Source organism: Talpa occidentalis, unplaced genomic scaffold (genome assembly GCF_014898055.3).
Source record: "Talpa occidentalis isolate TD23 unplaced genomic scaffold, MPIMG_talOcc4v2.1 talOcc4.6, whole genome shotgun sequence".
NCBI classification, from domain to species: Eukaryota; Metazoa; Chordata; class Mammalia; order Eulipotyphla; family Talpidae; genus Talpa; species Talpa occidentalis.
In genome coordinates this window covers 26,355,984-26,383,230 of record NW_023604972.1, presented here as the reverse complement: position 1 = coordinate 26,383,230, position 27,247 = coordinate 26,355,984, and the positions used below count along the sequence as shown (strand labels likewise).

Below are 27,247 nucleotides of genomic sequence, written 5' to 3'. Positions count from 1 at the left end.
ATGATTCGTCCCCTCGCCCTCCAGCTGGAGCAGTACCTCTTCACCTCTCCTTGGCAGCCACGTTGCTCCAGAGCCTGAGATGTTGGGGGGCGGGCGGCAGGGCGAGGCCCTAAGGATCTAAGGGCCGCCCAGACATAGTGCATTTCCGACTGCGCATAGACACCCACGAGCAGTGCCCAGGAACCTCAGGGCTTCGAGGGAGCCCCAGCGGGCGCTGGCGGGGAGCAGTCCCGGGCTGGCGGCGCGTGGGCTCCGCTCCTCCTGCACGGCGTGGGCGCGGGGAGCGGCGCTCCGGGCGCATCGCGGCGCACTCCGCCACCCCGGGCTGTGCCGCTGCAGGTGCCTGACGGGCTGCTGGAGGTTACCCGGGATTGGGGCGGGGGTTGGGGTCCCTGCGTTTCGGGGAACCTCATTAGCCCTGCTCTCGGGCCTGGCTCCTCCTCCTCCAGCCGTGGGGCTCGTGCCCGCCACTGCCTGCGCGCACCGCGCCCCCGCCAGCTAGCGCCCCCCTCCCCACCCCCCCTCCCGCGAGGCCAGCGCTTCCCCCTCCTCCTCTGCCCATCACCGCCACTACGAACGCCTTCTCCTGCTACTCCTGGTCGCAGCCGCTGCTCCGCTCGCTCCCTTCTGGCTTCCACTAGCCCTTGGCTCCTCGCTCGGCTGCTGCAGTCCGTCTCCGTCTCGGTTTCTGTCTCTCTCTCTCAAGTTTCTTATCTCCTCAAGATCTGGGCAAAGGGAGGAAACCCCTCGGTTCTGCTTGCTGTATCAGGTAAGGTCTCACGCATTGGTCCCAGGAGAGCCCTTTGCCTTCCATGCATGCCTCATTGCCCCCCACGCCACTTCCCTGATGCTCCCTGGAAACCCAGGAGGCTCGGGGTCGTCCCTTCCTCCGAAGTACATTGAAAAAATAATTTCGCTCCTCGTCACCAGAAGCATATTTGCAACTACCCTGAGACGCCCGCCCGGCGGCACGTTAGCCCGGCTCTTTTAGAGGCTTCAACTTTGCACACTGAGCTCCGCTGCCTGCTGCTGCTGCTGCTGCTGCCGGATCCGGGAGCCTCGGGCTCCTGCTCGCACCGAGATCGCGGCTCTCGAGCAGCTGTCAAACGCGTCGTTTCGCAGCAGTTGATCCGAACCCGGCTGCCTCCAAGTCGTGGTCTCGGGCAAGTGAGGGTGGGAATGGAGAGGGATGCTTTTATTTCGTTTTATTTTAGCGGGAGTGAAGAAGTGAAGATGTGAGGACGGCAGTTCGCGCTCATGCATAATCTCAGAATAATCACCAGAAAAGTGGGCTGGGTACCCTTGCTTCCCCGGCTCGGGTGGTGGAGGTGGTCTTGGTTAAGGGAACTGTGGCGTAAAGTAACCCTCTCTCCTCCCCCTTGTCACTCTCCGCCCCAGCCCAGTCTCTGCTCCAGCTCATATGTCAGTTCGGGGTCCCGTTTGCTATTATTACATGTGTGTGAGCACAGAACGGTATTTGCTGACGATGATGCTGGGGGAAGTTCCTGGCAGAGTAAAGTCGGATTACTTGGTTTAAAAAAAAAAAAAAAAGACAAAAAACACCCTCCCCCAATCATCACGCCCTACACTCCCTCCACTAGAATCATCTCCATAGCTGTAACTTCAGTTCTCAATTGAAATTGCATTCTTCATTCCGTGGATGTTTTGGATGGTGGGATTGAATGTAAGATTTAAGTGTAATTTTGTCTTTCTCCCATGGCTTCACAAACAGAGGTGATGAAGATGAAATTGAACATCTACAATATACAATTACTGCTGCTTTTTTTCTTGATGGGGGACCCAGCAAGGTGAGTCAATCATGGTCTTTGACTTTTTTAAATTCAGGCTAAAAAATGTGTTTCTTGAATGCCATCATGAAGGGGTGGGGGTGGGGGGCTTCTGAGAGGCTGGAGTGGTTTGAAGAATTATTTCTAATGAAAAAGGTGATACCAGGAAACTGAACTGTGCCCTGGCAGAAACTATAAAAAAGTTCACTGTTTTCTTGTTTTTAGTGATAAAATACAAAAGTGAACAGAAACATTTTCTTTAAAAATGCTAGAAAAGAATATCTTTGAATGACATAATCTTGCAAAGAATTGCTCAATGGTATATGTTTAAAATAAAACCAAAATTTAGTAAAGGAATCAACAGTTTTCATTTAAACCACACAGAAAAGCACAAACTCAAATGGTTTGTGTTAACTTCTTTTACCGTTTTTCCACCCCTTTTTCTTCTAATGGTTTTGGCCCTTGTAGTTAACACAGAAAACCCAAAAGATGTGTGAATCTTAAACCTCTAGGTGGAGGTAGTACAACAACTTCACAATCACAAACAATAAAACAAAAGCTTGATTTATTAATCAACTTTTCATATTATTGATTTAGAAAGCTTTTGTTCCTAAAATGGCAAGTTATAGAGTACTCAAATGTGCAACTAATTTGATTTAGCTTAAATAGTACAAACATGAAATTAATTTTTATTGCTTTCAATAACTTCATCTTAGTTGTAGTCTTTTCTGATTTCATGTCAATGGACATTTTTTATTTATTGCCTTGAAGATACAGATTTGAGAATACCAGAGGAACTGAAATACAGGATTCATTATTTTATATAATTATTTTTTTTTAAAAAAATGCTTTTATTATATCTTTATTCCTCTTTTTATTTTCATTTTCCTGTCCCAGTAATTGCCTAAGTAAGAAAATATTTTTTAGAATTGAGAAGAAACTTCTTTATAAAGCCTCATTTTTAATTGAAATGTATCTCTATATTTAATACCTTAATATTGACTTAAGAAAGAAAATGTGATATGTGATTAAAAACCACTTTTGAGTGAAAATCTCTGAAACTATCTTAGTGATTGCTTAAAAATTAACTTAAGGCAATATAGGGGCAATATAGGAACTTTTGATGTGGGAGGGTATGAACTAATTTGCTTACATATTTTTTCAATATCAATTTTCATATCAGTGTTTAATATTTTCTCTGCTTTCAAAACAATATTTGTTAGAAATTGATTAACAGGTTTTTTTTTTCATATACATGATTATTTTAGCCACTATCTGTATAATCACTTAAACGCAGATGCACTCTGGCAGTGATATTTTACACAATATACCTCAATAATAATGTAATTATATATAATCTTTGATTTAAAGGCATAAGTAAACCATGGTCAATTAATAGTCATTGAAAATCCTCAGTGCTTAACAATGTTGCCTTCTTCTCGATTTCTGTTCTGTATTTGACCAATAATGTTCATGCCAGTATTTATTCTATTATATAAATGATTCTTTTTTGGGGCCAGTAATTTAAATCTCTGAATCATTCTGGGGGGAAAAAATGGCAGTGAAAAAGGACATTCTGTTTTATATATCCACTTGCTTCTGTACCAAATTGCTGGATGTCACAAAATCAGGTCCCTGGTTTTCTGATGGAGAAATAATGAAGAAAATCACTGTTTCTAACCCTCTTTTGGTGATATTTTAAACCATTTGTTATTCCCACAAATGTCTTTCTCTCTTTTCTCTCTCTCTCTCTCTTCTCTCTCTCTCTCTCTCTCTCTCTCTCTCTCTCTCTCACACACACACACACACACACATACACACAAACAAATAGTTGGCATTTTAATATTCAGGTGACCCCTGTAGCTTTCCTTAGAGATGAAGCAGGAGGGGACTTCCACAGTGTTCTGTGCAGCTGTACATGTGCTGATCCTCAGAGCCCACCTCCACCTCCTGCCTACAGTGGAGCCTGGAACACAGCCAGTGGAGTTTCCCTGATGTCTATATTGCACTTGGCCATTGGGTGGAGGTATACCCAAAGTAAGGAAATAATCTTGGTCTAAAAAAGAAAAAGACATGAAGAAGAAAAGAAATTTATGAGGAACATAGAGAAATTTTATGCCTCCAAGGAGGCAATTTATTTTCCAATTAATATTTAAATCAGGGAAGAATGTTTGGTTATTGTACCTTTCTAAATGCAGAATAATGTTACTAATAGTGTCGGCATGTGATAATATGCAATCATAATCCATTCTAGGGAATGGATTTTAGAAAAAAATGAATAGTCCACACAGAATGCTAAGTGATAGAAATCTGAAATAATTTTGACATCAAACTTTCTGATAATCCAATATTTATAATCTTTTTCATTTTTGATTTCCCCTCAGATATCCTGGCATATATAGATGTGAAAAAAGGGAGGAAAATGGGTGACACTAATAGTTAAGAAGCTTTAAAATTCAAAGCAAGGAAGAGCTTATTGGCACTCGTAAAACACACACACACGTGTGTGTGTGTGTGTGTGTGTGTGTGTGTATCTATATCAGCTTGTAAAATTATCTGTTTAGGTTGGTGCTGGCTAACATCCAAGAAGATGAGGCTAAAAATAACATTACCATCTTTACAAGAATTCTAGACAGACTTCTGGATGGTTACGATAATCGGCTTAGACCAGGACTGGGAGGTAAAAATAGTTTTACTTTTTTAAAACTCTCACAAAATAATGCCTTTAAAAGCTAAGGGTAATAATATTCATGTTTCAATACATTTTATATATGAATGTATTACCATGATTTTGAAAACCACAGATAGTAGAAGGTATATGGAGTAAACATAATCTGTGGTTCCTATTATGTACACATAATGTATTTAACATATCTTGATTAGAATGCCAGAAGTCATATAGAGCACATGGTCTGCATGAATAGATTTTAAATAAGTTTATTTCTATAATATCTAAGTTTTCCCAACATGAAGTATATTAAAGTCTAGTGTTCTTACGTTGATAGGCTTGTGCAGTGTCTTTGGTTTACTTCACAATGTTTTACAGATGTCTATTTTCACGCCACTACAGATGTGCATAAATGAGGGTGGTATTTCAGTAAATGCACTTTTGGGATTCTATGATATTTCTGTGTACATGCAAATGACATTTCTAAAACGCAGTGAAGGCTTGATATTCTTGAAACTTAGAAATACATTAGATGTAGACCTAATTTTATTGGGCTGTGACATAGTTTGATTTAAAATTTGAATATTAATTTTCCACTCAGAAAAAGAAATCTCTTTTTATCCTTAAAGGTAAAGGAAATTAGGCTTGGCTAATATGTTATATTTTAATTATCCTTTAGCATATCTAGGTGATATTAAGGTAATTCAGTGAAAGTAGGATAGGTAGATAATTCCTAAAAGGATTCTGAATCAAAATATTGTTACTCAAGTCTAGTATGAGATATCTATCTCTATCCACATATCTCTCGATATATGCACACATTTGTTGCATGTATGTTATACTCAGCAAGATGATCAGCTTAACAATTTAAAATTAAGACATATCATTCGAACACTTAATCTAATTAAAGGTTTATATAGATAGCTTGGTTATTATGAGGTTGATAATTCTGCACTATTAAATTGCTTGAAAATATGTGAATTGACTAAATACTTAGATATTTATGTAAATACTTTTATTTTGCAAAAATACAGGTAATTGTTAATTTTACATATATCTGGAAATTGTCTGATTGGAATTGCCTGGAAGTCAGAACAAGACAGAAAAGACTCAAGCTGTTAAACACTATGCCATTTAATTGTGATTAGCTTTTAACTCGATTTCTAAGCACTACCTTGAATTATAAGAAAGAAATATCAAGAAGGAGTCATGTTCAGAAATATGACAAAGTATGTCTCTCAGAGATATAATCTTAGAGATTTTCCTTTTTCTAAAAGGAAAAACTAAAAGGAAAAGCATATTTTCTTAGTTATTAATAGTTCAAATGAGCATGAACATGAGGTTTTACTGATCATGTTATGAGTTCTTGCAAACTCATATGAAAGAAATATGCCTACGAAAGAGTCTCATAATTCATGTTGGTGGTTTAAAAGCTGGCTTACACTAAGGCAGATATTTTTCCTAAGCCATAGATTGTGTTATTTTTAAATAAGTAACATGCTGTTACTTAAAATCTTAAAACTGGAGATAAACCTTGGGATTTTTCAGAGAAATATTTACACTATGGGTGTGTGGTTGGGTAGTAGAGACTACTTGTTGCAGCATGTGGGTAATTCCATTTATCTCTGTATTTCTTTTGTAAAATCTCTTACATTGTATTCTCACAGTAAACACTCAAATATGGCTTTCAGTCATGCTGTTATTTGGGATAATACAATAGACAAAAGTGGCTGTCCTTGCTTAGTATCTTCCTTCCCCAATCCTTCTCTGATATTGGACATATGCTAATATCTCACAGTCAGATTAGTCTTCTTTCACTTTTACAATGCTTTTCATATGTCACTTTCTTCTCGTGACCAAATACCTTTGATGGTTCCTGGGTGTCTTGCATAAAATGCAGTGACTGCACTTGCAGGCAGACAATTTCTGCTTCATCCTACATACAAAATCATATCTTGGACAGATAATCTTTGTTTTCTTACATTTAAAATGACCACGACATAGCTACCTTTCTACCTTTTAGGGTTGTTGACTGGATTACATAAACAAAAAGTGCACACAAAGAAGTTGCCACATGCTAGCAGTTCACCAATGATGAGTTACTTCCCTTGTCCTTTAGATTACTCACTTGATCATCAAGGTTGATTATGATCTACTTCTTTGGATTCATGTTTACTTTGCTGCTACTCCGTCCTACACTTCAAACACATCTATTCATATTTGTTTGTTTGTTTAATATTCTACTCACATCTGTTCCCTTGGCCTTTGGTTATATGTTCCCCTTTCACTGGAATTACTTAGTCCTCTCCATTTATGAAAATCCTACCTTTCCTATAAAGACTACCTCAGCACTGCTGTGCTTTAGTAAAGATCTTTCTTAACTGAATTGAAGCTACCACATTCATTTTTTACTGTGTTGAATTTATTTAACGTTTGTTGGCAATATATCTCATTTGGTACTTATTATGTGCTATTTTGGGTTATTTATTATCTTTTAATATGTCTCTTGTTGCCTTAATAAGATTGTAAGCTCATTGAGGCAAGATATTATATCATAAATCCTCTGTCCTCTCAGCAACTAACTATTGATTTGCATATTGTGGCTATAAAATAAATGTTGATTGCTTGATTAACTTTTCTACGACCAGTTAATCATCTGTAAAGTGGGGCTACTCATATGTAGTTGACATGAGTTAGGCATGTTGAGGTGATATGTTGACCATTATGTTGTGGGAAGAAGTATAGCTTAGGGAAGAGGACTTACCTTTAGACTCTGGAGATTTAGTTAAAATCCCAGTTCTAGAACTGAACAGTCCTGTAGACTTCCAGGGTCCACATCTACTATCTAGAAAATGAAATTGCTAATAAAATTCTTAGAGGTTATTGTGAATATACAATACAATGATATATGCAAAGAATTTAGCAGAATGACATATATACATAGTACAGTTCATGAATAATAACTGAAAGACTTTGAAAATCTTTGTAAAGTTACTGTTATAAATTTAAATTATTTTGATTACTTCTGCCTCCAAAAATCTTAGCCTGAATGTTCATATGGCATTTCAAATAGAAAATTCAGGGAAATTACTTGTGTGCTTGTGTCCCAGGAATTAATAATAAGGGGAAAATGGGTTTGGATCAATTTTAATATGTCAAACTGAACATCTCTATTGATGGATAATCTAAGTAATAAATTTCAATTATTATTTTCTTTCCTTTGGAACTTAAAGTTCCAAAGAACAATCAGTTTTAAACTATGAGTTGGAAAAAAATGTTCTTTTTGCCCACTCTACCACGTACTAAATCTTTTCTTAGACAAGTTACATAGATATTCTGAGGCTTGGTATTTTCTTTGGAAAAATGGGAATAATAGTATTTTATTCTGGAAGGAGGAAAGTAAATTGGAATTCATATATATAACAAAGATTATACAATATATTGACTGCTGAATGTTAACATATTTAATGACCAGTCATGGATCTTCTTTAAAATGTCAGGTCAGGCCTTTCTACTTCTCACAGTCTCGCAATGATTTGTACCTTATTCAGAATAAAAACCAGATTTGTTGTGGTGGCCTCTAAAGCCCTTCATGATCTGTCTCCCTGTTCTTTCTTTGACCTCATCTCACACCACTCTCCTTCCTAACAGAGCTATAGTCACATTGACTTCCTTTCTGTTCTTTGAACACTCCAGCAGACTGCTCGGCACTTTTCCCTGACTGTGCTCTCTTACCTGGCAAGTCACTGATCTCATCTCAGTGAATCCTACCCTGGCCAAGCAAATAAATACTACAATCTGCCCAACCCTTACCTCCTTACCAACTTCCTTTCTTTACCAGCATTTACGATCTTTGAGTATACAAGATAGCTTATTTTTGTGATCACCGTGCCACTTGCTTATTTTGGTCTCTTTTGCTAGAATGTAGGCTCTGAGACATCAGGGGTTTTCACCTGTTTTGTCCTTTGGTTCACTGGTGTAGCTATCCCATGCATTTAAAACAATATCTGACACATAGTCAACACACAAAAATATTTCTTGAATTAATTTTAATTTCATTATTTTATTTTATTTAGCATACTACCATGAAAAGAAATGAACTATAGAACTTTCCTTATCCTTAAAAATCAATTGAGCTATCATTTAATTATAACACCACACCAACTTTTTATTATTAACATCAACATTTATTAAGATGGCTTCCTGGTGGATTGGAACAATTATTATACTGATTACACAGACTCCCCACTTATGTTACCTGTAATTCTGCCGTGAACAAATTGTGTGATTTTGGGTGATTCATTTTTCCCATCTGTGACTTAATTACTCATCTGTGAAATGGGGGTGAGTTTCTCTTTTCTGTACTTATATCTCACAATGATATTGTGTAGTACAAGTCAACTGAAATGCTTTAAAAAAACATAATGTGACTTAGAATTGTAGAGATTAGTATTGTTGGGAGTAAGCGCAGAGTTCTTCAAGGAAAACATCATCTTAGGAGATAGTATCTGTTTAGAAAATGCCAGGAAAATATTGGTCATGTGCATTTGGTTGACATACTTCCTGCGGCCCTGTGTACCCGAGATGGATTTGCCTTGATATCTTATGTACCAACTCCATGCATTCAGATTAGCTAAAACTATGACTGAATGATATTTTCCTTTTTGTCTTCTATTTTTAACAATGGAGCTAATAACAGCTCAGGGTACCCCCTATGCATTTTTATATTCCATAAGAGGCTTTCAAATTGTTAACTGAATAAAAGGAGCAACATTTATTTTTTGGACCAATTTTATGGGGTCATTGGAAAAATAAATGTGTAGACAGGCCTCATATATTTATGACAGCTAACATCCACAGTGCTCAACAGTGACAACTATTAAAAATGACAAGCCTTGGTATCTAAATTATAGATTCAGTCTGGAAAATCTAGATTGAGTACCATGCTTAACTGCATTTCAAAAAGCTGTTTCAAGGAATTTGTTTAGACAGATTTTTCCTCTCAGTGCTCTTATTTTATACTCTGAAAACTTGAAGAAGCTTTATGCTTAAAGTCATAAAAAAACATGATATCATGTCATGGACTTAAGGTGTGAGGGTCAGTTTCTAGTTTCATTCTTGGATATTTAGTCGCAGAGGCTGTAGAGAGATGAATGATATTTCTATGAATTTTAGTAGTCTCAAGCTTATAAAAATTAAATGTAGCCTATTTCTATATTTCTATTAATATAGAAAAATCTGATCCCTCCCAGAACTTAGAAGGGAGTCTGACCTAAGTTTAACATTATATTACTTTATAGAGTAATACTTAAGACAAATGCTTCAGAATACCTGTAGATTTGAATTCCATTGTCACCATCTACAAACTTAAAACTTTCAAAATGTTGTACAACCTCATCACACTTTGGTTTTGTTTGTGAAATGGGAATACAATTTTGTAACTTATGGCTTGGAGAGGATTAATTTTTTTCTTTTTTTTTTTCTTTTTAAATGTTTTAATCATTTGGACAGTATCTATCAAGCAGAGAGGAACTCTCTTGCTTGATAATCTTAATACCGGAGATTAATGCTGTTATCATCGTTCTTACTATGCAACTTCTATTATGATTGCAAAACAAGGCATCACCCCTTGTTTCCTTAAATATATGAAAGCTGTGTCTTCTGAAAAAGGATTAACTACAGCACATATAGATCCAGGTTTAAAGAGAGGTGGTTGTGTGCCATTAGTTCTTGTGAAGAAACACCTTTGTATATGTAAAGCATATCTGAAAACAAAACCAGTCACAAAAACATGACTTATTCATCTCTCATTGTAGTTATTGTGATGTATAACAATTCGGCACCATTGATTCTTATAATTGGTTTGCTTATAGAAGCAAAAATATGTTACAGAGTAAAAATCTCACTTTTTGATATTGATGATGATTTTAGGGATATAAGCTGAAAGCATATCTACCACTCTGGGATATGCCAGGTACTTGAATGGAACTTGCAGCTATAGAGTGCTTAACTGAAGCTTGACAGCATCATGTGAGGTGACGGGTAGGGGAGGCTTTGGGAAGGAGACAACATACTGAAAATGGTCTGAACTCTTGCTACAGAATTGGAAAGAAGACGGCCGGGTAGATTGCAAAAGGAGCAGAAAAGAGGAGATGAAGTTTTTTTTTTTTTTTTTTATATATATGACTTAATTTTATTTTTATACTCCCCATACAATTGCAACCCCCCCATTCTGACCCCAATCCCTCCCCTCCCGACCCTCACCCCCCTAAAAGTGTCTCTGGTTCATAGTTTTTTGTTGATTTTGATTTTCACTTTCTTATAGTTATTCATTTTCCTGGTCCCTTATTTAAGTTTTCTAGATTCCTGCTATGAGTGAGACCATCTGGTATTTTTCTTTTTCTTTTTGGCTTATTTCGCTGAGCATGATCCCTTCCAGCGCCATCCATGTTGCTGCAAATTGCATGTGTTTATCTTTTTTGAATGCTGAGTAATATTCCATGGTATATATGTACCACATGAGGAGATGAAGTTGTTAAGAAGTTCTAGTCTCATACGAAGTAGGGTAAATTCTAGCCATTGAGCTCTCCCTTCTTAGAAAAGCTGTGATAGCTTGCCCTACCCTCCTCATTCAATGCTTTGCTTGGAGCTATTGCTCCTAAAAGAACCTGAGACATTTGGAAATCTAGTTTCTTTTCCCTTCTGACATAGCCTTTAGGGACTCTCTACAGGGCGGAGTAGGATAATTTCATAATAAGACAGGCATGCTATCTCAGGTGGTACTTTCTTCCTAAGCTCTCTCCAGCAAGATTCAAGGTGAGACATTGAAGAGCATGCGAATACCACCCATGTTTTAATAATCTAACACTGGGTTTTGTTTTTACCTCAAAACATTTTTGGCTAATAGTGTTTTGTTCTCTCAATCACTGTTGCTAGAAAGGCCTTGCCCGCAGTCATAATTTATAGGGGTTAGTACTGTGTTCTTTCAGACACAAGTGTGCCTCACTCCTTCATTGTTTTCCTTCTCTCTTTGAAGTTCAGGCACAATCAACGCAACCCCCTAGCCCCACTGCTTGCAATACACACTATGTAATATGAACCATAGGCATAACTGAGCCATTTGTTTTAATGTTAAGTTTTATTGCGACAGCTCAATCATATTGTACAAATTGATATTGGTAGTGGGGAGGGCCAAGTGAACAGCTTGACTAGTCAGAAATTCATTACTTTTCAATGTGTTAACCCATAAAGCATCAAATAAAATTGTTCTAGAGTTCTGTTCCTTACAATGTGTGGTGAAGTCTTAGGATGTGCCAGATACTCTGCAGGACATGGCGATGTTGGTTTCAAAGGGATGAAGTCCCTTGGAGAGCAAATAAGGTAGGCTATGAATCTTAAAATAACTTGAAAGAGTACAACACATGTCCCGTTGTAAGAACATGCTGTTAAAGTTTAGAAAAGAAATCATCTTCACTTGTGCCAAGATAGTATTGGAATTAGTCAAGTTCTGTGGCTCAAGCATAGTTCGTTCATTCTAATATTCTTACTAAGGGCAGAGGATTTACTAGTTCCTATTTTAAATGCTGGAAATGTTATGATGAACAAGATCCAGTCTTTGCAGAAATTCCTATCACTCCATATTTTAACTCTTTCTCTTTTCAAGTATCCTAGACATTGGATTATCCTGTCCCTCTTTAATTAAGAATATTGTATAATCATCTTATGTTTTCTTCATTGAGCTGTAAGGCTTCTCTCAGAAAGGGAAGAGTGATGTCAGTTTTATTTACTGTCAGACTGTGAATTATGATGTCTACAGTATTTCTGTGTCAGTAGTAGGTGTATTGAGAATGTTTATGTTAAGAGTGACATTCCCAGAGGTAGTAAGTTAAGTGTTCATTTCAGTTAAAACTTCTGGGTACTCTTCAGTTCTTTTTCTTAACAGAAACTTACTTTGTGCCTTAGCTTAATTTGTTTTAAACTATTCCTGAGTTGAATTATAACTAGACTTGTCCTGTGGAGGGAAATGTGACACAAGGTTTAATGTAATGTAATAAATGCCATGAGGTATAATACATAAGTATTAAATTTATTTCCATGAATTTTTAATGCTCCTGATGTGATACAGAATTTTGAAACTTATTTTCAATGTGAAATATCCTCGTCCCTTGAATATAGGTCTTATTTTAGGGGTAAGATATAAGAGTAAAATTTATGTTTAAATTTAAAGAATATGTCATATAATTCATCGAACTAAGGGTATCAACTTATAACACATAGATTCTAATTCTCTTGAGTTTTTGCATTTTAAATAACTTAGATAGTAGTTTTGATATTTCTCTGTTATGCTTTTAAAATAAATAAAAACTATCTTATAGAAAAGTATGAGTCAAAATAAATCTTAATTTGATGAGTTGTGATGTTAACTTTTTTTTTTAAGATTTATTTATTTATTTATACAAGCACTGGGTACGGTCAGAGGCATGGGAGGGTGAGAGAATTCACCAGAGCCTGAGCGGAGAGTAGAACAGGCAGAGTGATGAAGTACACTGCGGAGGGGAGCTGTGGGGGGCAGGAGAGGTCTGTGTGCCATGTGGGACCCTCGCCTGGCGACCGGGGATTGAACTGGCGCTGCAGAGGCTTTGGGCAGCTTCGCAACCCAGCGCTCAACCACTGTGCCAACGGGGAGGCCCTGTGACGTTAACTTTTATTTCATTTTTTATATCAATATTTAAGACATGTTGAAGACAAAATATTTCATAAAAAATTAAATAAGACATAGTACACTGTTACAAATACCTTATTAATATATAGGATATTAGTCTTTTCATAGGGAAATTATTGTAAAATGTAGCACAAATATCATCCCAGGAGTATGAGCAGTGCTATTCTTTCTATGTAGAAGTATGTCAGTATTCTGAAAGGGCATGTTTACTTAGGGTATTATTAATTTCACTGAAAATATAATAAAAGAAAATGTAAGATTTTTCTTCTGAGACAGTACCCACAGGAAAATATGTCAAAAATAAGATGCTATATTTAGTTATTTTATGAAGATGATTAGTAAAGTCCAATAGACTTGATGAATATTCAGGATGTGATTTTGTGAGTAGTACGATTGAATTTGTCTCTGAGTAGAGGAGTAGAATTTTGTCCTAAGACTCAGAAAGGACGAGGAAAGGATAAATGTCTCCAAATAGCATTCTCAAACCCATTATTTAGATTGTTTTTTAATGTTTCCTACATCATTTTAGTAAGTGTTGGGGAGGCATTTGACTTCTATTAATAAAGTAAATGGTACTTTCAGAATATTATGTGCTGGAATACTTGCAGGCCAGAAGAGAACTCCAGCCTTAAGTGGAAGGTTGGCTGGGAGAAAGGACATCTACGTCATGGGAGACTTTTAGAAGGAGACGAGAGGTTTCCAGTTTATTCCTAAATTACTCATGTGATTTTCGGTTTTGAAGTATGTAAAGTGCCACACCATTCACTTGAGATGAAAACTTTAATTTTTTGAAAATTATATAATTTTTTAGAAGGCTTTATGTCTATTAAGCAAATAATCTGTAGTGAAAGAATTAGGAAAAATGGAACATATTCATTTTTGTTACCATGATTATTTACATAGAGAGAAACTTGCCAGTTTCTCAAGAAAAGAAATAGTGGGCTGAAATGCCAGTCAGGTTTACAAAGAAAATTAAAATCAGGATACCAAAAGAGAGGAAATCTTAATTAAAAGAAAATGGAATTAGAAGACTGGTATTCAGGTAGAGTTGAGGGGGAAATGAGAGGGTAGATGTAATTACTTTTCCAGGACTTGTGAGAGGATGATTGTCAGAGAAAAGAAAAACAAAAACAAAAAAAAAAAAAGAAAAGAAATAGGGGAGAATGATGGGTTGTGCTTTGTATGATAGCAAAAGAATCATCCAATAGATATTATGGGAACATAGACTTTGAAATCTAATAGAGTAAATGGGGAGGGTTTAGGTGGCAAAATGTTATAAAGAAATGGGGATGAATATGTAGAATTGTTTTTAAAGGATATCAGCATTAAAACATTACAAAGAGAATGGTAAAGTCCCTTGATAACTACCCATTAAAACTTAATTTACTTTTATCATTTTAAGCAGTTTGCTTTAAAAATGGTTACAGAATTACAGGATCAAAGATAAGTAACAAGAAAGCTATATATAGAACCCTATCATTAGCTGTGCTTATATTAGAGTTTGTCATCCTTTAAATAGATAAAATATGAAAAGTTGACTTATACTTAAAACATTTATGTCTGAACAACAGTGTCTGAATTCTCAAAGGAAAGGACCAGGCGGATGAACTAGTGAGAATATTACTGTAGCAGAAGAATTCTTTTCAATTTTCTTTCAAGTTTCCCAGATAATCTGAAGAACTCCTGGAAGGGGTTTTTGGTTGCCAACAAGCTGATGGTCTGACTCTTAGCTTTAGTAAGGAGGGCCATTTAGGATTTACATTATTATCTGTGAAATACATGGGTGCTGAAAAGTCCTGCGGGAACCAGCTGCTAACTCAGGATGAAGTGGTTTAAGACAGTTCTGCTGGTTACAGTGATGTTGTCCACCTCTGTCACTCTCCTTTAGCACTGCCACACCCAATCTAGTCTTTGTCATTTTTGGTGACAGCTTCTAACCCAGGCATCTCACTCTAAGACATCCAGTTGCCACCTGTTGTGGGATGGGTGAGTGTTGGGGGGTGGGAAGCAGCTCAACTTCTGCTGCTGTTGCTGCTGCCTTGGAATAGCTGAGAAGTTAAGCAGAATCTCCCAGCAGACAAAGTGGGCAGAAGCATATTTAAGCGAGTGGATATGAAAGTGCAGTGAGGTGGAAAGCAATGTCTTCATCATAGCCTTTCCCTTACGGGAGCAGTTTTGTGGCCTGTCATTTCTTCAGCTTTCCCTACCTGCTTAAAGAAAATGGTGTGGCACTTTACATACTTCTGTCTGAAGACATTAGAAGAGGATATAATAATCCCAAGTAGCTTTTTATAGTGCAAATTTAATGCCAATTGGACACAAAGGAAATCTTGTTCCCTGGCATTGAAAGAATATCATGGTAGCCTTTATCAGTTAGGGATGTGTGTTTATAAAAGTAAGAGAAAAATCTTCAGTCACTTCAATGAGCATCAGTTTTTCTCACAAACACGAAGTCTAGAGGTAGGTGGTTCCTGGTACAGACTGAATTTTTAAATGAAGGCTAAAGAACCTAGAATCTTAATCTTTCCAATTTATTTCTCTTCCACAGTTTTGGGTTTTGTCCATATGCTGTCATTTTATGATGCCAAAATGACTGCTGTAGCTCCAGCTGTCACATCCGTGATTAAAACTAGAATGAAAGATGAAATGGCACCAGCTCCATTAATTCCTTTCATCAGAAAAATAAGGTTTTCCAACACTTGCAACTTATTACCACCTTTAACTCATACCTATTTCCAGCTAGAAGGGAATCTAGGAAAATGAGTGCCCTACCTGGGCTGGGTATATATATTTTTTTAAAGATTTATTTATTCATGCATATAAGAGCTGGGGTACAGGCCAGAGATGCAGGGAGTGAGAGGATCCACCAGAGACAGAGTAGGGAACAGAACAGGCAGACTGACTGAAATACACTGCTGAGGGGAGCAGTGGGCGAGACAGGAGAGTTCTGCCTCGCCATGTGGGTTTCTCCCTGGCCTACCGGGGATTGAACTTGTGCTGCAGAGGCTGCAGATTGCTTCAGATTGCAGTGCTTAACCCCTTGAGCCACCGGGGAGGCCCAGGGCTGGGTATATTTCTGTCCTAAAAAACAAAATGGGGCCTCCCCGGTGGTGCAGCGGGTTGAGCGCAATGCTGTGAAGCTCTTCGCAGTCTCTGCAGCACCGGTTCAATTCCTGGCCAGCCAGGGAGATTCCCACATGGCGTGGCAGACCTCTCCTGTCTTGCCCGCTGCTCCCCTCAGCAGTGTATTTCGGTTGTCTGCCTGCTCTGCTCCCCACTCTGTCTCTGGTGAATCCTCTCACCCTCCCACACATCTGGCCTGTACCCCAGCTCTTATATAAAAGTAAATAAATCTTAAAAAACAAAAAACAAAACGACAATTTACTAAAAAGAAGAAATTGTATTGGCTAGTCAGTAGGTTATTGGTAATGTCTGCCAAATCCACTAATATTAATGAACTGATTAATCTTTTTATGCTTCAATTTCCTACTCTATAACATGGAAAGTATTAGATCCAATGGTGAGTTTATCTATCTATCTATCTATCTATCTATCTATCTATCTATCTATCTATCTATCTATAGAGAGAGAGAGAGTAAGAGAGAGAGAACTGTACTTAAAGCTTTACCTTGTATATGAAGTACCTGCATGGTGATTGCTAAATGCACATTTTGATTTGTTTCTGTAGAGCTCACATTTCTCATAGGCCCCCTTGTAATGCCAATGCTTCTGGTCCTTGGACTACACTTTGATTAGCAAGGGAGTACTCAGCTAAGTTTACCCTGTAGTGTAATCTCAGAGCACATTCATAGATAATATAATGCATTGAAGAGAAGGGGTTCTTAATAGCTCACTAAATATCATTATTGGTATTATTATTGATATGGTTTTCTCTCAGAATTATGAATTCAAAAGTTCTGCTGGTAATGTTGCTCCTAATTTCTATCAGACTATACCCAGAGAAAAATTTATTCCTTGTGATAGTTTTAAAAAATATTGATGGACAGGGCTTCCCCTGGTGGCGCAGCGGTTGAGCGCTGGGTTGCAAAGCTGCCCGCAGCCTCGGCGGCGCCGGTTCGATCCCCGGCTGCTCCCCGGCCACCGGAGGAGGGTCCCACATGGCGCGCAGACCTCTCCTGCCGCCCGCTGCTCCCCTCAGCAGTGTACTTCGGTCCTTCTGCCTGCTCTGCTCCCCGCTCTGGCTCTGGTGAATTCTCTCACCCTCCTGCGCTTCTGACTGTACCCAGTGCTTGTATAAACAAATAAATAAATCTTTAAAAAAAAAAAAATATATTGATGGACAATGCTAGGTTGATCATTAATTTCTGTTGATATGCTGCATATTACATACAATTTCTCTTTCCTATTATCAGTACACTTTGAGTCTACCATATACTGCACATAAGAATGTATCTACATAAAGTGAAAAAATTAAAGCTAATCTTTCATCATGACGTGGTGGTATTTGAACTCTGATTCATAAAGATACATTTAATATTACAGTTAATTTATTGGAAAAAGCATTGACATGAAAGTTGTCTAAACTACTAAAAAGCGGTAAACTAAACTACTACAAAACTAAACTACTACAGGGCCTCCCCTGGTGGCACAGGCGGTTGAGTACAGCACTGTGAAGCTGTCTGCAGCCTCTGCGATGGTGGTTTGATCCCAGCTGGCAGGCGAGGGTCCCACATGGCGCAGCAGACCTCTCCCGTCTCTCCTGCTGCTCCCCTCAGCATGTATTTCGTCAGTCTGCCTGTTCTGTTCCCTGCTCTGTCTCTGGTGAATCCTCTCACCCTCCTGCACATCTGGCCTGTACCCTATTTCTTATATAAATAAATAAATAAATAAATAAATAAATAAATCTTTAGAAAAATCAAATTGAAATTAAAAAAACTACTACAAAAAATCAGTTACAATATATAAAATTCATAAAATTATGAATTTAATTCTGAATGTAGAATTGACATAAGCAAAATTTTAAATGTGTAATCTCAAGGATAAGAAAATAATAGAGCTCTCTCTTTAAATTACTTTATATTCCATTTAGGAAGCTTCAAAATTTTATTTTGAACAGATAGAAAATGTGGTTTTCTTTAAACTGTCTTATATGGCTTGTATCAAAGTGCTTGAAAGAGACCAGATGATAAATCTGGAATATCTTTAGTTCTTAAAGACCCAATTATATTTTAATTTTAAGGACACTATGAGAAGAAGGGGCCCATATTTTGATCTGAAGAGACTGTGATGGCAATATAATTTACAAGAACACACAAAACTCTATTTTATATAGGGCAAACACTCTTCTTTTTTATAATTTTTAAAATATCTTATTTTATATAATTCTTACATCATTTTTCATTCTTGAACAATGTATGCATTTTCATTTTGGTTATATTCCCCATATAATTTGTATGACCTTGGGCAAGCTACTTATTATCTGTGTGCCTCAGTTTCTACAACATAAAGAGAGACTGCAGCTAATGACCTGCAATGTCCCTTCCCACTAAAATTTCTCCCATCTTTTCATGGCTTGTTTCAAGTCAAATAGAGTAGAAAATAAGGTTCTTGGAACAGAAATCTCCAACCAATTTTTCTTCATTGCAAAGAAATAGACAGAGTATGGACTTGAATACAAGCTAGCAAAATAAAGCTGCTAAGCCTCTAAAGTCTGGCCAGCCAAGAGTACAAAGGCTGTTTGGTCTTCTAACTCTAGTAGTTATGAGTTTGTATAGAACTAGGTATTTTCACTTTATAAAAATTCCAGTTAAGAGCTTCTCTTAATGCTGAGTAAGGTTTGATTAGGAAGTGATCAGTGTAAGTAAGGTAGGATAAATGTACATTATGTTTACAAATGCTTATGTTTCTAAACAGTGTTCTACACCCTTTATGTATGTGATGTAAAACCACACCTCTTCAAGGTTTCTCCTCTTTGACTTCTCTGACCTGTGGGACATCACAGAGCTACCTGTATTTGAAGCTCTCTCCTCTTCCCTGGGTCTTGGTCCCTCTATGTCTCTTCATTTGTTTCATTTTTTTGTTCTTCATGATCATTTCTCTTCTAAAATGTGCTCCCCCAAATTCTGTGCTTTTAGCTCTTATTTCTTTTCATTTTAATGAGTTTCCCAGAAAAATTTCATTCAATTTCACAGCCTCAATTATTAACCTAAATATAAATTATCTTTAGTCCTAATGCTGCATGAACCAATTTGCTCCAGATGAACTCTTTTCTTTGACACCACCCCTTACTTTCAGAATCAAGTCCCAGATTACTTAAAGTAATCTGCACAGCCTCTAGCCTCTTTTCTGGTCTCATCTCTTGCTACTTTCACTGTCATACATGAAGTGGTCCAGATTTACTGACCTTGTTTCTGGTTTTATTTTTTAATGCATTTGGCTTTCCCTTGCAATAAGTTTTTAAAAGGACTATTATTTCTATCCTTTTATTAGGTTCCAGCCAAGTTGCCACTACATTTTAACAGTCTTGCATGACTATTACCCCCTCATACACATATATCTCTATTGGAAAAAAATCATGTACTGCTATATTTATAGGGCATATAACATCAATGTACTTACTGTCTTGAAATTCTGTGTTCCACCTATTGGAGCTTTTTGACTCCTTGCTTGTTTTTCTACCCCCAATGTCTGTGTAATGCCTCAGTAGTGATCATAATACTTGTTGAATAGATATGTGGAATAGACTAAAGGTGAATTGTGTCTTTTCATACATGTATTTCTCAAATTCAACTTCTGGAAGCTAAGTTCATAATTTTGCCACCCGAAATTCCTTTTCATCCTGTGCTTCTCTTGCCTGATTAGTAGTGTTGCTTTTGCCAAACTGCAAGAGCTCAATATCCATCTAAGAATCATTTTTCAAATTTTCTTCACTGATTCTAACTCTCCTGACTCTTCTGACTCTAATTCTGCTGCCATCTACTATGCAGAGAGCAGCCAGTTTGATTGGCCTGCTTTTATTTTTTTGATAAATAATTAACAAAAAATTTTAGAAATCAGGGCATGCCAGTAAAAATGCGAATTTCTGTCTTCTTTAAAAAAAATAACTGATATGGCGAGCCAAGATTGACATTCCTGATGGCAAAAATTGAAATTAAAATTGAATTGATGACAGAAATTGAAACTAAGTAATAGCTTTAACTATTAGGGCAGTGAGTCATCATTTAGCCAGAATCTTCATTCAGTTCATGCCACTCAGTCAAATCCCCTGCCTGCCAGTATATGCTATGCTACATACAGCCTGCTCCCAAATATATTCATACACTCAAGCTGTAAGTCTAACCCTATCCTATACTTTTTTTTTTGGTATTCTTTTTTGTTTGTTTGTTTGCTTAAGATTTATTTATACAAGCACTGGGTACAGTCAAAAGTGCGGGAGGGTGAGAGAATTCACCAGAGCCAGAGCGGGGAGCAGAGCAGGCAGAAGGACCGAAGTACACTGCTGAGGCGAGCAGCAGGCGGCAGGATAGGTCTGCGCACCATGTGGGACCCTCCTCCGGTGGCTGGGGAGCAGCCGGGAATCGAACCAGTGCTGCAGAGGCTGCGGGCAGCTTCGCAGCCCAGCGCTCAACCGCTGCGCCACTGGGGAGGCCCTATCCTACTTTTTCATACTGCCATTTTTTAAAATTAGATTTGATTATGTGATTATCTTGCTCAACATTTTTTAGGGGCTTTCCATTTCCTTACTTTGCAGAGCATAATCTCCAGTCTGTGAAACATGTCAATCAGAAACCAAAACCAGGCAACTCAACCAATAATGCTTCCTTTGGCGTTATTGGACAAACAAAAATTTTATTCTTTATTCTGTTTTGAAGACTGAAGAATTGGAATAAATGCATTCCTTGCGTGAAGAGGGCTAAGTTCTCTATGATTACTGATTACTGTTATACTGATGTTTGGGATTAGAGTCAACAGGTATTTTAGCAATTTTGCAAAAGTTATTGGAAATATCGATTTCTAGGGGAAGTTTCTTAATTTTTAAAGGTCAACCAATTCCAATTCAAATCAAAAAAAACAATTTTTTTTAAGATTTATTTATTTATTTATACAAGCACTGGGTACAGTCAGAAGCGCGGGAGGGTGAGAGAATTCACCAGAGCCAGAGCGGGGAGCAGAGCAGGCAGAAGGACCGAAGTACACTGCTGAGGGGAGCAGCGGGTGGCAGGAGAGGTCTGCGCGCCATGCGGGACCCTCCTCCGGTGGCCGGGGAGCAGCTGGGAATTGAACTGGTGCTGCAGAGACTACGGGCAGCTTCGCAACCCAGAGCTCAACCGCTGCGCCTCCAGGGAGCCCCCCCAAAAAACAATATTTTGTGTGTCCCACACAAAACACATCTGAGCATTATTACTTTACAGCTTCTGGCCTTAAGCCGAGATTGCTCAATGATATGAAGAATCAGTTGGAGCATTGTTAAATGCAAATTTAACAAATCCTCAAAGATTTAGTCAGTTTTGGTTTGGGCCCAGGAATCTGTATTTTATCAAATGTTGTTGATTCTGAGGCTGGTGTTCTAAACATGAAGCTGAGTCATCTGTCTTCAAGTTTCTGGTTAAAAATAGTGGTATCATCGTCATCCTCCATTCTCTCCAGTACTTTATTTCCATCATCTTTGTTGAAAGTGAAAAGGAAGTGTGTATAGTAAGTTGGGTCTTTCACCGTTAAAACTGGCTGGAGTTTTCCTCAGTTACCCCATAGAGAGGCTTCTGTGCACCACTGTTCTGATCTGGCTCAGTTTTATAGGGTCAGAGACTTACTTTTTTTACTAAGTTTTATATTGCCGCATCAGCTCTTGATTTAAAACAATCAAGTTTTATCTCTCTCTTATTTATCTTACTCATTGACCTGACACTGTCCACTGAGGCTGGATGCTATGTAGCATTTGCACTCTCTTACACATCATCCTCACTTATGGTCTTAGGCTGACCGTTGACCTCCATCTAACACATTGCTGGTCACTGTGGCAGGGGGAAGTCATTGGCTGGGAGCATATTGTCACTTAAAACTTCTGCCCAGATGTGACACAACATCACTTTCTGCTCAGATTCTTTATCAAAGGAAGCTACATAGACATAATTGACTTCAAGAGGGCAGGGGAGTGTAATTCTACCATTTTCTCAGAAGTAATTGAGGTAGAGACAAAAAATGAAAAAAACAAGAGGTTTCTGTCAGTTCCATGACTACTGTTCTTAGCAATAAGCACCCATTTCTTAGGTTGTAATTCATCTTCAACAGTGATAGGTAATACACACTACTTGGTGATACAGGTTATATTATTACAAGATACATAATTCAATAACTGTGTTTTGTGTCTAATATGCTTAATGTGTTTATGAAGTTAATTGTTATGCTTTTTTGACACAGTTGATTTGATATACTTTCAAAGCCTTGTTTCCTAGATCTGAGGAATAAAGAGGATTGCCATTTGGGCTGTGAAACCATAGCCTGAATTGCAGGTATTTAAGTGGAGATAGTCTTTGAAGTGTTAGCCTGAAATCTCAAACCACTGACAGTAATTGCTAGGGAGAGTGGAAGAAAATGGATGAGGAGCAGAGGCCATGTCTTCCTAGTTTGCTACTATGTCCTCATTGTCTGGCATCACACCTAGAAATGTCCTATTAGTTTATTGATTATATATGTGAATCCAGCACTCATATACATAAAAATATATAGATGTATTTGTACTTTGGATAAGTACTTACTCTGGGTGCTTAGATCCAGTTTAGGCATTTAATAATCAGATTTGTCTTTAACTTTAACTTTTAGTGGTTTAGATTTCTGACATTGCTTATAATGAGTCATCCTTCTCAGAAACAATGTTGATTGATTTATGGGTTCAATTACTGTGCTGAACTTTAAGTTCAGTAACACATAAAATTAGAACCATTAGAATGAATTTGGATATAATATAGTGAAATGGACTAATTCAGTGGTCCTACTGTTGCTGAATTGGGGACTGTATGAGCACTGATGGTGAACAAAGGCTCCGTGGGTTCTATTGTCTATGTGACATATGGCACTGAATTCTAACACCAAAATTAAAGCTCTGGAAAAGACAAATTTATGTGATAGAGACATAACAAAACCACAAAAATGGATTTCAAAAAACTGAGTAGTAGCATTAAGTCGAAAATGTTTTTCTTTTTTTTTTTTTTAAAGATTTATTTGTGCATACAAGAACTGGGGTGTAGGCCAGAGGTGTAGAGGGGGTGAGAGGATTTACCAGAGACAGAGCGGGGAGCAGAACAGGCAGTTATACTGAAATACACTGTTGAGGGGAGCAGCAGTGAGACAGGAGAGGTCTCCTGTGCCATGTGCGTTAGCTCCCTGTCCAGCCGGGCATCAAACTCATGCTGCAGTAGCTGGCAGTAGCTTGATAGTCCTGTGTCTTTAACCCCTGAGTCATCAGGGAAGCCCCCAAAGTGTTTTTCTATATTGAGATTATGAAAAACCATTATTAGTTTCACTGTGACTACAAAATTTTTCAATTGTCTTGCTGAGGTTATCTAATTAAACATAAAATAATGGTAATCACAATAAATTATTGATAATGTCTAACATGTTTTGAGTGTGAAATAATAAGCTAAGCAGTCATATAAATGGTCATTATTAGCCATGAGATAGGTAATTTGATGATCTTGATTTCACTAGCATGAAAAGGAAAGGCAGAAAGCAATTATTTGCCCCTGGTCACGCAACTGATTTGTGACAGCATGGGCATCCCAATGAATTCCTCTTTCTCTGAGTCTTTGACCAATCAGGAATTAAGGACCTCCCAAATACAACAAAGATGGTGAATGGCAATGGGACCTTTCTGTACTGGGGTTCAGGAGGTCTTGTTTATTACATTATGTAATATTAGCTTCTGTGTAAGTATCTCTGGAAGGTGAAGGATGGTTACAACCCACATTTTAAATTTGTTTAGGGGTTCTCATTATCACATTTTTTTGTTAGCCTGACTTTGACATATATCCTCAACCAGGGTCTGGATTTAGATATGGGGGGATCAAAATGACTTTAGAAATTAGTAGGAAATCTCACAGGGAGTTGGTGAATTAAAGTCAAGAACTTTGACTCTCATTCCATGGGTTTTATCTCTTGTTGTGAATTAGAGCTTTTGTTTTTATTATGTTCATGAATAGCCAATGAGAAAGAAAGAAGGGGACCATGTCCTTTAGATAGAGATCTAAACCCAGGTTTTCTTGGTAACAAATTGGTACTTATATTATGTGTGGTATTACTGATCCAGTGATGCAATAAACCATATGAATTTCACCTTTGATCAGCTTATTCAAAGCCATTTTAAAAGAATATGGTATTCAAAGTGGTAATAATTCTTTGAAAACTAAGAAAAAGAAGAAGTGTTACATGCTAAAACCCTTTTTCTTACATGTATTGGGGTAAGACTGCTTCATTTTCCTTTGTCCCATTTGAGTCATGCTAATCCTATGAAGCACTGTAGTGTGCTTTAGAAAGATGGTGCGTTATTGGTAGGAATTTTATGGGGACTACATACACCCAAGAAGAGAAAGCAAACATTGCACAAAAATGAAAAATGATGTAAAACATATTTACATAAATAAATTATTAAAAATATATATATAAAAAGAAAGAAAACAAGTTGTAGTGTGATAAAGCTAGGTTTGTATTTTGGCTCTAGCTTGTTCTAATTATGTGGTTTTACACATTAATTATCTTCTCCTAGTCTCAGTTTCTTCATAGGTGAAATAGTTATAAATAAGTACCATTCACAGAAGTGGTGAAAAGTTAAATAAAATTATATGTGTAATGTTTGCATCAATGTACCTGGCATATAGTAGGCACTCGTTAGTGACCAACTTCTCAATCGCCATGTCATTGTTGCCAATGTATTATAACGTGGAGATGTGTTCACAATTTAGGAAATAAGTTAAAATGAGAAATTCTTTTTAAAAAGTATATGGGTGGTCCTCCATGATGTCGCAGGGCTTAAAGTCAGCACTATCAAGCTATTAGCAGCCACTGCAGCATGAGTTCCATCCCTGGACAGGGAGCTAACCCACATGGTGCAGCAGACCTCTTCTGTCACACCCACTGCTCCCCTCAGCAGTGTATTTCAGTAGATCAGCGTGTTCTGCTCCCCACTCTGTCTCTGGTGAATTCTCTCACCCCTGCCCCTACACCTGTGGCCTACACCCCAGTTCTTGTATGCATAAATAAAAAAAAATCTTTAAAAAAATAAAAAAGGACATGAGTTGTTATTTTATGAGGCCAATTCATGGAGTTGAATGATCTCTAACTACTTACTTAGGGGTTGGCTGTGATTAAACTCCTTTCTGGGTTTGCCCTTCCAGTAGAAATTTTCAAAGAAAAAAAACTTTAGAAATTTGTCAGGATCTGTGAATTGCATGGCTTTTCTTGTCACACATTGAGATTAAATGAAAGGGAATTACTGGCTTTCAAGATTACATCTATGAGTGCTGAACAAAAGAAGAAGGTAAGGTATTTCTGAGAAACCATGAGCAGGCAAATAAATTATACTTTAAGTTCTGACTTTTCTTTAGACAATCAAATTCCTATAAATATGTTGCATTTCTGGTGTATAAAGAATTAAACATTAATAGTACAATAACAAAAGAGACTTTATCAGGTTTTTAATCATGATTGTGATTTCTTCAAATCTTGAAAAGAATGAAATTTAAAAATCATCGCAATAAAAAATTGTTAAGACTGTAATGACAATTATTATGGTTGATAGAATTCTTAGATGTTCTGGTTGATTTGCTCGGTGTTTGACAAATCCTGTATAATCCTTGGTACTGTGACTATATCCATCCCAGCATTAGTTTTCTTATAGCACTTTGCCTTTAAGAAAGGGAGGTTTTCCAGGTGAATCTGAGGTCATCATATGATCTCTTTAAACATGGTTCTAGAGGCCAGGCATTGAAAAGTTAGTAAAATTTGAAATAGGAAAGGAATTTGACATGAATGAGATTCTCTGTTGATGAAAGGGGGCATGCCACAAACAATGCAGACCTCATCTACAAGATGACACTTTGAGACTTGATGGCCAGCAAGGGAATGGGAACTTTAGTTGGAAGGAACTAAATTTGGTGAACAATCTTTATGAATTTGGAAGCTGAGTCTTTCCCAGAGCCTCCTAAAAAGGAAAACAGCACAAATGACACATTGATTTTAGCCTCACCATCTGAGCAGTGAATGCAACCATACCATGCCATGATGGACTTCCTCCCCCCCCCTTTTTTTAAGACTTATTTATTTATACAAGAGCTGGGGCACAGGCCAGAGGCATGAGAGGGTGAGAGGATTCACCAGAGACAGAGCGGGTAGCAGAACAGGCAGATGGACCGAAAGCACTGCTTGAGGGGAGCAGCGGGCAAGACAAGAGAGGTCTGCCACGCCATGTGGCAGGATCCAGGCCTGCCAGGATCGAAGCCGCGCTGCAGAGGCTCCGGGCAGCTTCACAGTGCTGTGCTCAACCCACTGCGCCACTGGGAAGCCCCCCCCCCTTATTTTTAAATTGAAGTAACATTGCATTATGGCATTACATGAATTTCAGCTGTGCAGAATGCAGGATCAGCATGTATATATTCCACATTAAGGTCACTGCTAAGAGACCAAATCTCACATACCTTTGTCCCCTTTTTCTTGAGTCCTCCATCCTTCAAACCCTTCTGGTAAACACTAATTTGTTTATAGCACAAAAGTTTATTTTTATTTTATATAGTTCATCTGTTTGTTTATATACCACACATGAGTGAAATCATATGGTGTTTGTTTTTGCTTGTCTTGCTTTTTTCACTAATAATGATTCCCTCTAAGTCCACCCAGTATTTACAAATGTCAGGATTTTGTAACTTTTATAGCTGAGTAGTATTCCATTGTTTTATACACACACACACACACACACACACACACACACACACACACACACACACACACCCCACATCGTCTTTATCCATTCATCAACTGATGGTTACTTAGGTTGTCTTCAATTCTTGGTTATTGTAAAAATGCTGCAAAAAACATGGAGATGCATGTATCATCTTGACTTAG

The 27,247-nt window shown here is 37.7% G+C and overlaps 1 protein-coding gene across 1 annotated transcript in view; it reads left to right on the top strand.

Annotated features, from left to right (window-relative positions):
* Window positions 1–570: 570 nt before the first annotated feature.
* The window catches only part of GABRA2 (gamma-aminobutyric acid type A receptor subunit alpha2), a 111,649-nt gene continuing 84,972 nt past the window's right edge, over window positions 571–27,247 (top strand). Inside the window, exons 1-3 of the mRNA XM_037530215.2 lie at window positions 571–769; window positions 1,733–1,808; window positions 4,352–4,467. Coding sequence (XP_037386112.1) covers window positions 1,738–1,808; window positions 4,352–4,467 — 187 coding nt within the window. The 5' untranslated portion in view covers window positions 571–769; window positions 1,733–1,737. The remainder of the gene's footprint in view (window positions 770–1,732; window positions 1,809–4,351; window positions 4,468–27,247) is intronic.